Source organism: Trichosurus vulpecula, chromosome 4 (assembly GCF_011100635.1).
Source record: "Trichosurus vulpecula isolate mTriVul1 chromosome 4, mTriVul1.pri, whole genome shotgun sequence".
In the NCBI taxonomy this organism is placed as follows: Eukaryota; Metazoa; Chordata; class Mammalia; order Diprotodontia; family Phalangeridae; genus Trichosurus; species Trichosurus vulpecula.
The window spans coordinates 186926019-186939134 of record NC_050576.1 but is presented as its reverse complement, the minus strand read 5'-3'; the positions used below and the strand labels follow the sequence as shown (position 1 = coordinate 186939134).

The 13116-nt window shown below is 43.2% G+C and overlaps 1 protein-coding gene across 1 annotated transcript; it reads left to right on the top strand.

The window, feature by feature from the left end:
* Positions 1-986: 986 nt before the first annotated feature.
* MRPL45 (mitochondrial ribosomal protein L45) lies at positions 987-12775 on the top strand. The gene is made up of 8 exons (XM_036753714.1): positions 987-1083; positions 5359-5557; positions 6071-6188; positions 7238-7336; positions 10594-10642; positions 11670-11819; positions 12132-12305; positions 12500-12775. The coding sequence occupies exons 1-8, from the start codon at positions 1018-1020 to the stop codon at positions 12596-12598; spliced, it is 954 nt and encodes a 317-aa protein (XP_036609609.1). The 5' UTR covers positions 987-1017; the 3' UTR covers positions 12599-12775.
* Positions 12776-13116: the final 341 nt, after the last annotated feature.

The following is a 13116-nucleotide window of genomic DNA, read 5'->3' as shown; positions in this document are numbered from 1 at the left end:
TAGGGGAGGCAGGCTAGAGGTGGGGAGAATCAATCAACGTAGGCCTCAACATCTGTAGATGTGGGAATGAAGGAATGGCTCCAAGTAAGCCATTTGAGGGAAAGAATGGACAGAACAGAGCAAATGAGGCTAGGGAATTTGATGTGTCTGCTACATAGGAGGGTAGATTCTGTCAGTTGGGAGGCTTGCTCATGGGGGCTATTATGTCTCATTAATCACCCCCAAGGTCAAGCCCAGGGCTCAACAAACGATCTTTGAATAAATATACAAGAGTGCTCCTTTTCCTAACTTTATCTCCTTTCTTTTAAAAGACCTCAAAGCACTTACCTGTAAGAAACATGACCTCACTCATGCCCAACATTTGATGGTAGAGGAGAAGGCATTTTCTTCTCCTTGATTGGTTACAGGTGAGGAACCTGAAACCTACGGAAGAGGAATGACCGGGGTCGAGGTCACCCTACGTGTTAGGGTCAGGGCTAGGCCTCAGAACCCAAGAAATCTGGCCCCCAGTCAATGAAGGCTTTCCCCTTCTGCCCCCATCCCCCACTCTCTGCCCTTCTAGGGGTCATGGTGCCCTACATACACCCTACAGTCACTGGCAAGGGGAGGGTGGAGTGTCTGCCAGGGCTCGGGGCGCTCCCTGTATACGCGGCGAGGAGAAGGAGCTGGGCGCAGCAGCCCCCCTCCAAGTGCCAAGCACCGGGACTACTTAGAAAGAGCGGAGCACGCAGGCGCAAGCGCAGACTCGCCTCCCTCCTCCTTCTCCACCCTTCCCCCTCCCCATCCCCCGGCCAGGTCCCAGGCGCGTGGCACCCCCGTGCGCGAGCCCGAGGACTCTCTGCCCCTAGTTAGGGAGGGAAGGGGGAAAGGGAGAGAATGAGACTGGCCGCGAGCCCTGGAAAATTCCACTCCCCGGCTAGGCCCCACCCCCTCATCCCTGCGCGCACTCGCTCGCTCCCTCGCTCCCCCGCCCTCCCTGAGGTCTCCCACCTTCCCGGCGGCCCCCGCGCGTACAGCATGGCGGCGCCCGTGAGGCAGGGGGTATTGTCCCTGCCCCGGGCTTTGGGCTGGTGTTCTCGCCAGGTGGGTAGCCGCGGGGATTGGGGACGAGGAGGAAGGAGAGACCGGGTGGTGTCGACCCCTGCGGTGACATCCAGGCGAGACCTAGCTGGGGAGAAGCGGGGTGGCTTACTCTCCCCTCGTCTATCTGGGTCGGCCTGAGGCTCCGAGGCCGAACCGTAGAACTAATGAATGAGCATTTATTAAACGCTGACGATATTCTTAGCGCTGAGGATGCAGATGCAAAAGCAAGACATGCCCTGCTTTCTATTCTAATATGAGACAACACACTTAGGAGAGATTCTAGCTGCAAGCCCGATGGTCCTCAAGGTGTCTCGGCAAAGCAATTGGTAATATTTCTTCTTTAGGCCACAAGCATTTATTGAGTGCCTACCACAGGCCAGGGATATAAAGGCAAAAACGGGCTCCTCAAGGAGCTCACAGTCTGATGGGGAGAGACAGCATGCCGACGGCTAGGTGCAAAGGAAGTATACGAGGTAAACAGGAGGTGAGCTCACGTGGAAGGCACCAGCGTCCAGGGGTTAGGGAAAAGCTTGTTGCAGAATTTTGGTGGGATTTTAGCCGAGACTCGAAGGAAGCCAGGAGGTGGAGATGAGGAAGGAGAGAATTCCAGGCTTGGGAGACAGCCAATGAAAATGCAGAGAGCTGGGAGATGGAGTGTCTTATTCCAGGAACAGCAAGGAGGTGGGAATAAGTGGAAGGGAGTACGGTGTAAGAAGATTGGAAAGGTAGGAGAAGTTCTGGAATATGAAAGGCTTTGAAAGCCGAAGGGATTTTTGTGTTTGATTCTGGAGTTGATTGAATTGAGGGGGTGATGTGATCAGAGCTGTCCTTCTTTACTGACATTTCATTGGAAGACCATGTTGAACCATTTGATAGTGCAAGGACTTTGGGGATGAGAACTTTATTTCCAGTAGTTGTGGTTGTTGAGGAGGCAGGGGCTGAAGCCCCTGCATGAGTTCAGAGGCATTCATTCCCACAGGAGTTGTTTCCTTGAGTGATTGGGAGAGACTGCTATTTCTGATACTCTTAGGTCTACCTGCTTAAGGTGGGCAGTTAGTAGGCAGGTGGTAATGGTAGAGGTGGGATGGTCACAAGGTACTAAAAAATCCCTCTATTTGGTATCCCCTCAGTAATCATATACTGAGTGTATATTCTGTTTGTCTCTCTTTGTTAATAGCCTCCCATCAATGAAGGCTTCTGCCATTGGGCAGGAGACAGGGTGTACAGATAGGAGGAATGCTATTCCCCAGGCTTTGGGGCTCAGGGTCCTGAAGTGTTTGGTGAGCAGAAATGATGGTTGAGTAGCAGGAGGTTGACCCTGAGTTACATGCTACCTTCTCTCTCTCTCCATTTGGGCACCCTGCTGCTACCCTAAGCTAGGATGGATTGCCTGCCTCCTGGCACTTGGCAGCATTTGAACTTTTGCCCTCTTCCTCATCCTCCCAAACCCCTCGCTTCAAAATAGAGGGAAGTAAGGAAACCAGAATTCCTCAGGGCTGTGGCTTAAGCAAACCCCATGGCTCTAATGTAACCTCACACCCTTTTTGGGTTCCCAAGCTAATGGGATGCTCATAATTCCTACTGTGCAGAGCCAGAAGTCAAATTATGTAATCTTTTGGGGTCTCACCTTCTTCCTTTATAAAATAAGGGGGTTGGACTACAAACTCCTCCATTTGCCATTTAACGACCTTAACAACCTGACTACAACCTACCTTTCCATGATTAGAATGCAAACATGACTCCATTTCATACTTTCTGTGATCCAGCCAAGCTGTCCTTGCTGTTCCTTATACATCAAATTCCATCTCCCTTCTCTCTCCCTTTGTACAAGCTGTCCTTCATGCCAGTAATGCCCTCTCTTCTTACTAGTGCAAGGTTCTTAGAAACCCTGGCTCCTCTCAGAGCCCAGGTTAGGGGCCACCTTCTCCCTCTTGCCTTTTTGGATCCCACCACCCTCCAGTTCTAAATTACCTTCTATCTAACTTTGTATATATTTTGTATACTTTTGTTTCTTCAGTTAGAATTGAGTTTGAATTGGTTTGGTCCTCATGTCACCTTGGGCAGGCAGATAGGCTGGGGATAGGCTTCATCAGAGCATGTGGAATAACTGTCTAAGCGTCCTATGAGGTCTCTTCCAGCTTGATCAATAACACAGCTGAAAATTCACCTTTGTAGAGACTGTTGGCAAAAGCAAAGAAACAGAATGTATGCTCACTGTGTTATTTTTGGGGGGGCACCCAAGAGAGGAAGGTTTTTCAGCTGAAAGTATTCACTTAAGTTCCACAAACAGTATTCAGCGTCTGCTTTTTCACTGTGCTAGGTCCTCCCAGTATAAGGATGAACTGACAGGATGTACACGAGTAAATGTGATACAAGGTAAAATATGGTAGGTGGAAAAAAGAAAACCCTGCAAAATACCTTAGGAAAGATACAGACAGAATGCTCTAGGGAAACTTGAACTTTCATTTGGAGAGATTAGGTGTGACTGTGGAGGAAGCAATACTTGAACTGGATCTTAAAGGAAGAATTTTTAAAAGGTGGGGATGTGGGAGTGAATGCCAGGCACAATAAACAGACTGGACAAATATGCTGAGGCAGTAGAACTGGATGATTTTTAAAAACTAGTAGCCCAATTTGGTAGATAACAAGCATTTATTAAGAGTTTGCCATGGGCCAGGCATTGTGCTAAGCCTGGGGACCCAAATGCAAAAAAAGAGGAAAAAAAAAGCTGTTAGAGGGCAGGGTCTGTCTCATTTTTTTACTTGGGTCCCCCAACTTAGCACAATGCCTGGCCCATGGCAGACAATAAATGCTTGTTGCTTACCAAAGGCCATTGAAAGAAGTGGTTCTTGAACTTATCCTTGACAAAGACTAAGGGTTCCAATAGGCTGAGGTTAGGAGGAGAGCACTGCAGACAACTGTCATGTATAGGGAAAAGCAAGGTCAATTTTGCTGAAATATATAGTGTGTGAATGAATTTTTAAAATTATTAAGCACTTATTACATATTGAGTACTGTGCTAAGCCTTGGCAATACAATCAGTAAATGTTTATTAAGCAAGCAGGCACTGGCTGAATGCTGGGGACACAAAGAGACCAAAGATAGTCCCTGCCCTTAAGGAGCTTACAATCTAATGGGAGAGACAACATGCAAACAAATATGTGCAAAGCAAACAGGACAAATAGGAAGAAGTTAACAGAGGGAAGGCACTATATTAAAAGCAGTTAGGGAAAGCTTCCAGTAAAAGATGAGATTTTAGTTAGGACTTAAAGGAAACTAGAGAGGTAAGTAGGGTTCAGTAGGCAAAATGGAGGAGGGAGGGCATTCCTGACATGGGGGACAACCAGAGAAAATTTCCAAAGTTGAGAGATGAAGTGTCTTGTTTATGGTACATCTAGGAGGCTAGTGTCAAAGACAGTCTCTTTACTTGTGGAATTACTACTTATAAAGAAGAGAGGCGGGCAGAGAGGGATATTTTTCTTCAGCAAGTTACAGAGTGGGTAAGCAGAGCTTAATGGAAAGTAGATTGACACATTTTTCTTTCCAATCTGAATGACAGTGTCAACTTGATTATGGTTCTAGAATTGGAAAGGGGGTGGTAGTCTTAGAGCTGTGGATGGACATCAGGTAGCAAAACTACTGGTGAGAAGATGGAAGACAGTGGGAGGAGTAATGGGTAATCAGCCCAGAAAAGTAGGCTAGAGTCAGGCTTTAAATTGACAAACTGAGGGTTTTGTATTTTGTCCTAGGGGCTTTGGGGAGCCACTGTGGTTTCTTGAGCAGGAGAGTGACATGGTCAGACTTGTGCTTAAGGAACATCATATCATTTGGGTGGCAGTATAGAGGATAAATTGGAGAAGGTAGACAGGAGAAGAAGTAAAGGGGAATAGTGTAAAATAATACAGAAAAAGGCAGGTTGGAGCCAGACTTCAAAGAGCTTTAATTCTAGGTTAAAGAGAATATATTTTATTCTTTCGGCAATAGAGAGCTCTCAAGGTGTTTGAGCAGGACAATGGCATGGTCACACCTATGCCTTGATGACAGAATGCGTAATTGTGCTAGTCTGAAATGAAACAGATGAAGATATGTGTGGAATACCGCCATTAAACTGTGAGCTTCCCTATGGTAAAGCTTCCCTCTATTTATTTGGCACCATGATGTCTACCCATAGTGAAAACTCAGGGAATGCTTCTTATACTAACTCATAGGTGTTCAAGAGGCAGAGTTTTTTTCAAGGGGATAAAGCATGTCTTTTTTTTTTTTGTCTGCTCCTAGAGTTTAAAAGTCCCATTCTGTCCAGCCCGAGTAACCCAACCCATTACTGTGATCCCAGTGAGGACCAAGAAGCGCTTCACACCCCCTGTTTATGAGCCTAAATACAAAACTGAGAAGGAGTTTCAGGAACATGCTCGTGCAGCAGGGATTGTCATCCCCAAAGAACGTCTTGAGCGTCCCATTCATTTGGCCTGCACAGGTGGGGAGCCAGGATCCTGGGACTCAGACTACCAACCACATCTGACACCCGTGATCTCCTTGGAAGTGGAGACTCTTCAGTTGGGATGAGTAAGGCTGAGATCGGTTCAGCCTTCAAGCATTATAGCATTTACATAAAGCCCTATTTCCTAAGCACTTTTCTATCTTTTACCTTGATTCTTTTCACCCTATTTTTGGGTAGCAGAAAGGAGTGGGAATAAAATTCACCTTTTTCCAGAAACTGAGGGCCAGAAAAGTGAAGTGATGTGCCCAAGGTCACAGTGTAAGAACCGAGACCTCAGCTCAGTCCTCCTGATACCCAGCCTAAGGCTCTTTCCCCAAAGAACATACTGCCTCTTGATCTTACTGCCTCTTTGGAAGTGCACAGAATCTGACTTAAATTCACATTGTTTCATTAGCCTCTTTAACATAGTAACTCCCGATTTTTATGGCCTCTTGGCACTTTCCTCCTATCTCCTCACCATCACATCCTCTTTCTTCCCTCCCTTCACAGCTGGGATTTTTGATGCTTATGTTCCTCCTGAGGGGGACGCTCGCCTCTCATCCCTCTCCAAGGCTGGCCTGAAGCAGAAGACAGAGAAGCTAAAGCAGAGCATGGCCTCACAGTTGGCGTAAGTGTGTGAGCTCTTAGGGTTTAACCTGGACACAGCTTCCTGCCTTAGCAGTCAGGTATTTTATTCCCAAAGGGGGCATCCTTAGTTCCTTATGATTTGGATTAGGCAAACCTCTCATCATCTAAAAGAAGCACTTGGAAACCAGTTTAGGAAGTTAATAGAAAGCAATGTCATATGCTCTTACTCTTGGCATCTCAACCTTCTTAGTGTTTCTTCATCTAGACTTGGGATCATCCTCTTAGAACCAGAAGGGATTTTAATGACTGCCTAGTTCAACACTCTCATTTTGTAGAAAGGGAAATTGAGGCTCATGGAGCTGATGTTACTTGTTAGGGTTCGCCCAGTTAGTGGCAGAGCTGGAACCAGAACCCAGGTTTGCTAATTCCCAGGCTGGTGATCTTTCTGTTAGGTCAATATTTCTCAAACTGTGCTGCAAGAAATCCTGAAACACCCCAAGTTGTTTTAAACTTTGTTGTTTGCTAATACTCATTAAAATAATAATTTTAGAGGATTTTACTACAAGGGTTCTATCACAGTTTTGCTTAAACTGAAGACTTCTACCACTGAGGAAAAGCTTGAGAACCACATTACTAAAAAAGAGCCCTCTGCAGTAAAGGCTGGGCTACTGTGATAGGACTGAATTTGCTTTACCATCGTGCAGATTGTACCTGGAACGCAGGTTGTCTCAGGGTTTGAGTAGGCTTGTGATAATGGAGATCTGCTTGTCTATCTTTTAGAGGCAAGATTGCATGGTGGATAGAGAGTTGCTTTGGAATCAGCAAGAATTAGAGTTCAGTCCTACCTCGGATGCTTACCACTATGTGATCTTGAGCAAATCACCTAAAATTTCTTAGTCTCTGTTTCCTCATCTGGAAAATAGGAGTAATTATACCTATACAGTCACATGTCTCATGAGGTTGTTGTGAAATTCTAATGAGATCATGTGTGTAAAGTGTTATTTAAATAACAGCTATTAAAAACATTTTTTTCCCTGCATTTTGCATGGTATCTTTTGAAATTGTTTTCATGCTTTTTTTTTTCCCCAGAATTCGGAAAGTGAGAGAATACGATGCTGATTTCCAAATCAAGACCTTCCCAGAAAAAGCTCAGCAGATCTTTGTTGAAGCTCATCAGTGCCTCAACATGTGAGTCAGAGAGGGGTCTACATCTTGTATACTTTGTTGCAGGGTTCTCTGTGTACCACAAATTCTTCTGCCTGAGTTAGGGAACCGCTGGTTTTTGGAATTCCTGGACTCTCCTGGGGCACAGTCAGTTGCTGTTAAACTTCCCAGGAAACTCTGGGATCTGGCTCATTCATTGACCTGGTGTGGAAGTTGGTAGAGTAGTGCTTTTGAAAACAGGAACAAAATGATATTCATTTCCAAAGAACAGAGAGATAGGATTAATGCTCCTGAAACATTTTTAAATGTTTGGCCTACATTATTTGCTATTGGGAATAGAGATAGAAGTAAACTTCAGATCTTTAAAGAGGATAGAAGGCCGAGCCATACTAGAAATCTATGAATTTCTTCTGATGTCATTGACTATGCCAGGCCATGTTTCTTAAGAAGAAATCAACTACAAATCCCCCATGAGACATTTCACTCAACCTCACATCTTAAAATGATGCCAGATAATTTTCTCTGCTCCTGAAATTTCAAAGCTTTCATTCTTCCCTTGAGTCTCAGCTTATTTATTTTTAATTATTTATTTATTTTTAGTTTACAGCATTCAGTTCCATAAGCTTTTGGGTTCCTTCCTCTTTCCTCTTCCTCTCTTCCCTCCCTAAGACAGCATGGCAATCTGATATAGGCTCTACATATACGTTTACATTAAACATATCTTGATATTAGTCATGTTGCAAAGAAGAATTACAACCAATGGAATGAACCATGAGAAAGAAGAAACAAAGCAAAAAAGAGAAAGAACAAATAGTATGCTTCGATCTGCATTCAGACTTCATAATTCTTTCTCTGAATGTGGATAGCATTTTCTGTCATGAGCCTTTTGGAGTTGTCTTAGAACCTTGCATTGCTGAGAAGATCCAAGTCTATCAAAATTAGTCATGACACAATATGACTATAACTATGTACAGTGTTTTCCTAGTTCTGCTCCCCTCACTCAGCATCAGTTCGTATAAGTCTTTCCAGGTTTTTCTGTAGTCTGCCTGCTCATTTCTCATAGCACAATAGTATTCCATTACATTCGTATACCACAACTTGTTCAGCCATTCCCCAATTGATGGGCATCCCTTCAATTTCCAGTTCTTGGCCACCGCAAAAAGAGCTGCTGTAAATATTTTTGTGTACATGTGGGTCCTTTTCCTATTTGTATGATCTCTTTGGGATACAGCCCTAGAAGTGGTATTTGTAACAACAGTGCTGCTTGCTGCTACTGTGGCTGTGTAAGACCAACAACACCAGCACACAGAAGGGCTGCTAGCACAGGTTTGATCTGCTTTTCTAAGGAAAGCAACTTTAAGGGGTTTATACTCTCACTTTAATTAAACATGCATATATCATTCACTTAGTTCAGGGGAAAGAGTCAGCACCCTGAACTTCAGAGAGAATACAAATAGAAATTACAAGCATACATTATATAAACAGAGCAAAACAATACAAATCAGCAGACAGGCTTCTAGCTGTCTGCCTAAGCAATACATAAATGGTTACCAGAGAAAGAAGCAAGAACATCTGGGTTTTTTAAAGCAAGGGGGCTCTGTGACAGCTACCCAGAGTCTTAGCTGGTCAAATCACATGACAGTCTCCCAGTGAGTGAGAGCCTCCAAAACAAAACACCAACCTCAGATCTTATATACCCTTCTCAGAGTCAGAGGGCATTGTAATCAACCGTGAGACTCAAACCCTTGTGAACTAGGCTTTCTTGTTTCTTAAGCAGGTCATCAAAGACCCTAGATTCAATCAAAGAAACCAAGGCAAGACTCATCAAAGGTACTTGATTACCTCAGTGCTAAGAAGCACTGGAACAAAAGATAACAAAAAGTCTACTTTGCTTGCCATTACATTTGAAAGGCAAAACTCACTAAAGGTACTTGAATACCTTATCATTCCAAAAGAGAAGACAACAAAATATTCCCACCCTAATTACTATTACTGTATTGCAGGGTCAAAGGTATACACATTTTTATAGCCCTTTGGGCATAGTTCCATATTGCTCTCCAAAATGATTGGATCAGTTCACAACTCCACCAAAAATGCATTAGTGTTCCAGTTTTCCCCAGCATTTATAATTTTCCTGTTTTGTCATGTTAGCCAATCTGACAGATGTGATTTGGTACCTAAGAGTTTGGATTTGCATTTCTCTAGTCAAAAGTGATTTAGAGCATTTTTTCATATGACTCTAGATATGTTTAATCTCTTCCTCGGAAAACTACCTCTTCATATCCTTCCACCATTTATCAATTGGGGAAGGATTTGTATTTTTATAAATTTGACTCAGTTCTCTATATATTTTAGATATGAGGCCTTTATCAGAGATACTGGTTATAAAAATTCTTGCCCAGTTTTCTGCTTTTCTCCTAATTCTGGTTGCATTGGCTTTGTTTGTACAAAAACGCTTTGATTTAATGTAATAAAAATTATCCATTTTGTATTTTATAATGTTCTCTGTCTCTTGTTTGGTCCTAAATTCTTCCATTCTCCATAAATCTGACAGGTAAACTATTCCTTGCTCTCCCAGTTTGCTTCTAGTATTTGCCTTTATATCTAAATCGTGTACCCATTTGGACTTTATTTTGGTATAAGGTATAAGATATTGGTCTATGCCCAGTTTCTTCCATACTATTTTCCAGTTTTCCCAGCAGTTTTTGTCAAATAGTGAGTTTTTATCCCAGAAGCTGGGGTCTTTGGGTTAATCAAATAGTAGATTACTATAGTCATTGACTACTGTGTCTTGTGTACCTCACCTATTCCACTGATCTACCACTCCATTTCTTAGCCAGTACCAAGTGGTTTTGATGATTGCTGCTTTATAATACAATTTAAGATCTGGTATGGCAAAGCCACCTCCCCTAGCATTTCTTTTCATTAATTCCATTGATATTCTGGACCTTTTGTTCTTCCAGATGAATTTTGTTATTTTTTTGAGCTCTTTAAAATAATTTTTGGTGGTTTGATTGATATGGCACTGAATAAGTAAATTGATATAGGTAGAATTGTCATTTTTATTATATTAGCTTGGCCTTCCCACAAGCAACTGATGTTTTTCCAGTTATTTAGATCTGACTTTATTTGTGTGAAAAGTGTTTTGAAATTGTTGGTCTCAGCTTTTTAAAGGATATTTTGTTGTGTAGCTCAGTTGGTTTCAGATCCTTATCACTGCAAAACTCTAAACCCTGAGCACAGAAAGCGGAAACCAGTGACATGCTTCTTTTCTTCTTTAGCTCAGACCATGACCGACTTCATGCCTTGGCAACTGAGCGCTGCTTCCCGGTAGGTCCCTTCCCTTGCTTAGGGCCAAGCAGGCTTCAGGCATCACCTCTGTTTTTGTTTATTTTTAGAAAAGATCTTTGTCGGAGGTACAAGGAAATTGGTATACCAGCTTTCATTTTGTAATTTTTGTTTAGACATTAATGACTTAAATAATAGAAAATAATTATATTATATATTTATATATAGAGTTTACAACTTCATAAAGAGCTTTTCTTAATAACTCTCATTTATATAGCACACATACACCCCACATTATATTGCAAAATACTTTTCCCACTTTAATTCATTTAATCTTCAGAACAACTCTGTGATATAGATGCTGTTATTATCTGTTTCACAGATGAGGAAATTAAGTGATTTTTCCAGAGTCATACATCTTGTCAATACCCAAGGCAGGATTTGAATTCAGGTCTTTCTGACTAGTATGCCTGTCCTTTGATCACTATATTGTGCTATCTTGGGCAACAGTCAGACACAAATTGACTGGGTGCACCGGGTACTTGGAGTATATAATAGAATAGATATGTTTCCTTCTCTAGAACTTACACTTACATAAATGCTCATTGCTTACAGTCCTATGTACCAATCAGATACTTTTGGGGCATGTCAAAGAAAGTTGTAATCTTTGCCTAAGAGTGTTAGTTGGGGAAACAGAGAGCAATCATGGGATCAGTAGGAATATAGGTAGTGATGAGCAAATTTTGAAAGAATGTGGAGATAAGAGGCTGGGTCAAATATGTTGACAGTTTGAAGAATGGGTTGGGTCAATCTGGAGAGGTTTCCTGGAAGAGGTGGACTTTGAACTTTTATTACTGTAAGAGGAAAGATGTGGCAGGAGGCTATTCCAGAACTTAAGCAAAGACTCAGAGGTGGGAAAAGGAAGAGCTTAAGAAGATGGGAGAGTCAAGAGGAAACTTGGCTGAAAAGGACAGTGTTGGGCACAGGGTTGTAGGAAATGGGAGGCAGTATGGCAGTGTCAGCTGCTACAAAAGGAGAAACAACTCATTTAATTTTCTGTTAAAAACAGGAAATGGTGTGGGACATCCAACTTAAGACAGTACGTTGGAGCTTTGTGGAGTCTCTGGAACCACCAAGGGTAGTTCATGTTCGTTGCCCAAGTATGGTGAGCGAGGGCAACATATATGGCCAGGTCACCGTCCGCATGCATACTCGCCAGGTAAGGAGACTGCTTCTCCCACATCACCTCATCGTACAGATTGTTCAGCTTCACACAGCAGCAGGTTCTGAAGGTTCTAGAGTGGATTGAACCCTGGATTTACTGCCTTCCCTTATATCACCACCATCATAGGACAGAACTGGTAGGAAGCCTCCCTTTCTACTGAGTTGTGACATCCTGGGTTGGTTGATGGAATTTGTACAGGATAGAAAGATTGTCCCAAACTAGCCCTATGTGTTTTCCCTTCTCATTTCTCCTGACTTCCTTCAGGAACTTTCCATGGACTAACAGATCAATTTTTAATTCCTATAGACCCTGGCTGTCTATGACCGGTTTGGGCGGTTGATGTATGGACAAGAAGATGTGCCCAAGGATGTGTTGGAATATGTGGTTTTTGAGAGACACTTAACAAACCCTTATGGGGCCTGGAGAATGCATGGCAAAATTGTCCCTGCCTGGGCACCTTCTAAGGAACCTATCCCCAAGGTAACATAACTGGGTGCCTAATTGGGTAGACTATTTCAGGTGCTTTGATTTCTCAGGCCACAGTGTGAGGCTCCACCTAGTGGGGAGAAGTGGCGACATAATGGCCAAAGGTAGGACTGCTAGAGGTGCCAGAGATGCCATCTTGTATTTGCCTTGGGCAAGGCGAAGGATGACTCTGCTTTCTGTTCTTTCAGACGGTGATGATCCCCGGTCCCAAACTCCAACCATGGGAAGAATATGAAGAGATAAATGTGGAAGTTGAAAAGCCTCAGCCAGTTCAGTGGCACAAGTAGGGTGGGATGGGAAGGTCTGGTGTTGGATTTGGTGTTGGAGTGTTTCACAGAGCATCTGAAACCAGGTCTTCCAAATGTTGCTCCTGGGAGCAAGAAGGAAGCCACCCTCAGCCACCTTTCAGCTCAAGAAAGAGGGGCAGTTTTTTTGAAATAAAACCCTGTCAGGCTTTCAAACTAGTTTTGATGGGCTCTATGGTTTCTAGTCATCCAGGATGGTCTTCAACCTGGATTTGAAATGGAATTTGAAATGGGAGATGAACCAGCCACAGGAATGGGGGAGAGAGTTGCATGAGTGATGTGATATCAACCAAGACAGTATAAACCTGCAGGATAGACTTTTAATCCCTTCAGTATTCTTTATCGGGTTCCTAATGACCATTTACACCCCAGGAAGAACCTAGCATATAAACCTGGAGGAGAAGGGGGTGTGGGGTAGTCTGGTCTTAACTGGGAAGTCATTCTGTAAGATTTCGTTACACATATTAATACCTCTTGGCCATAGTGATCACCAGAACATA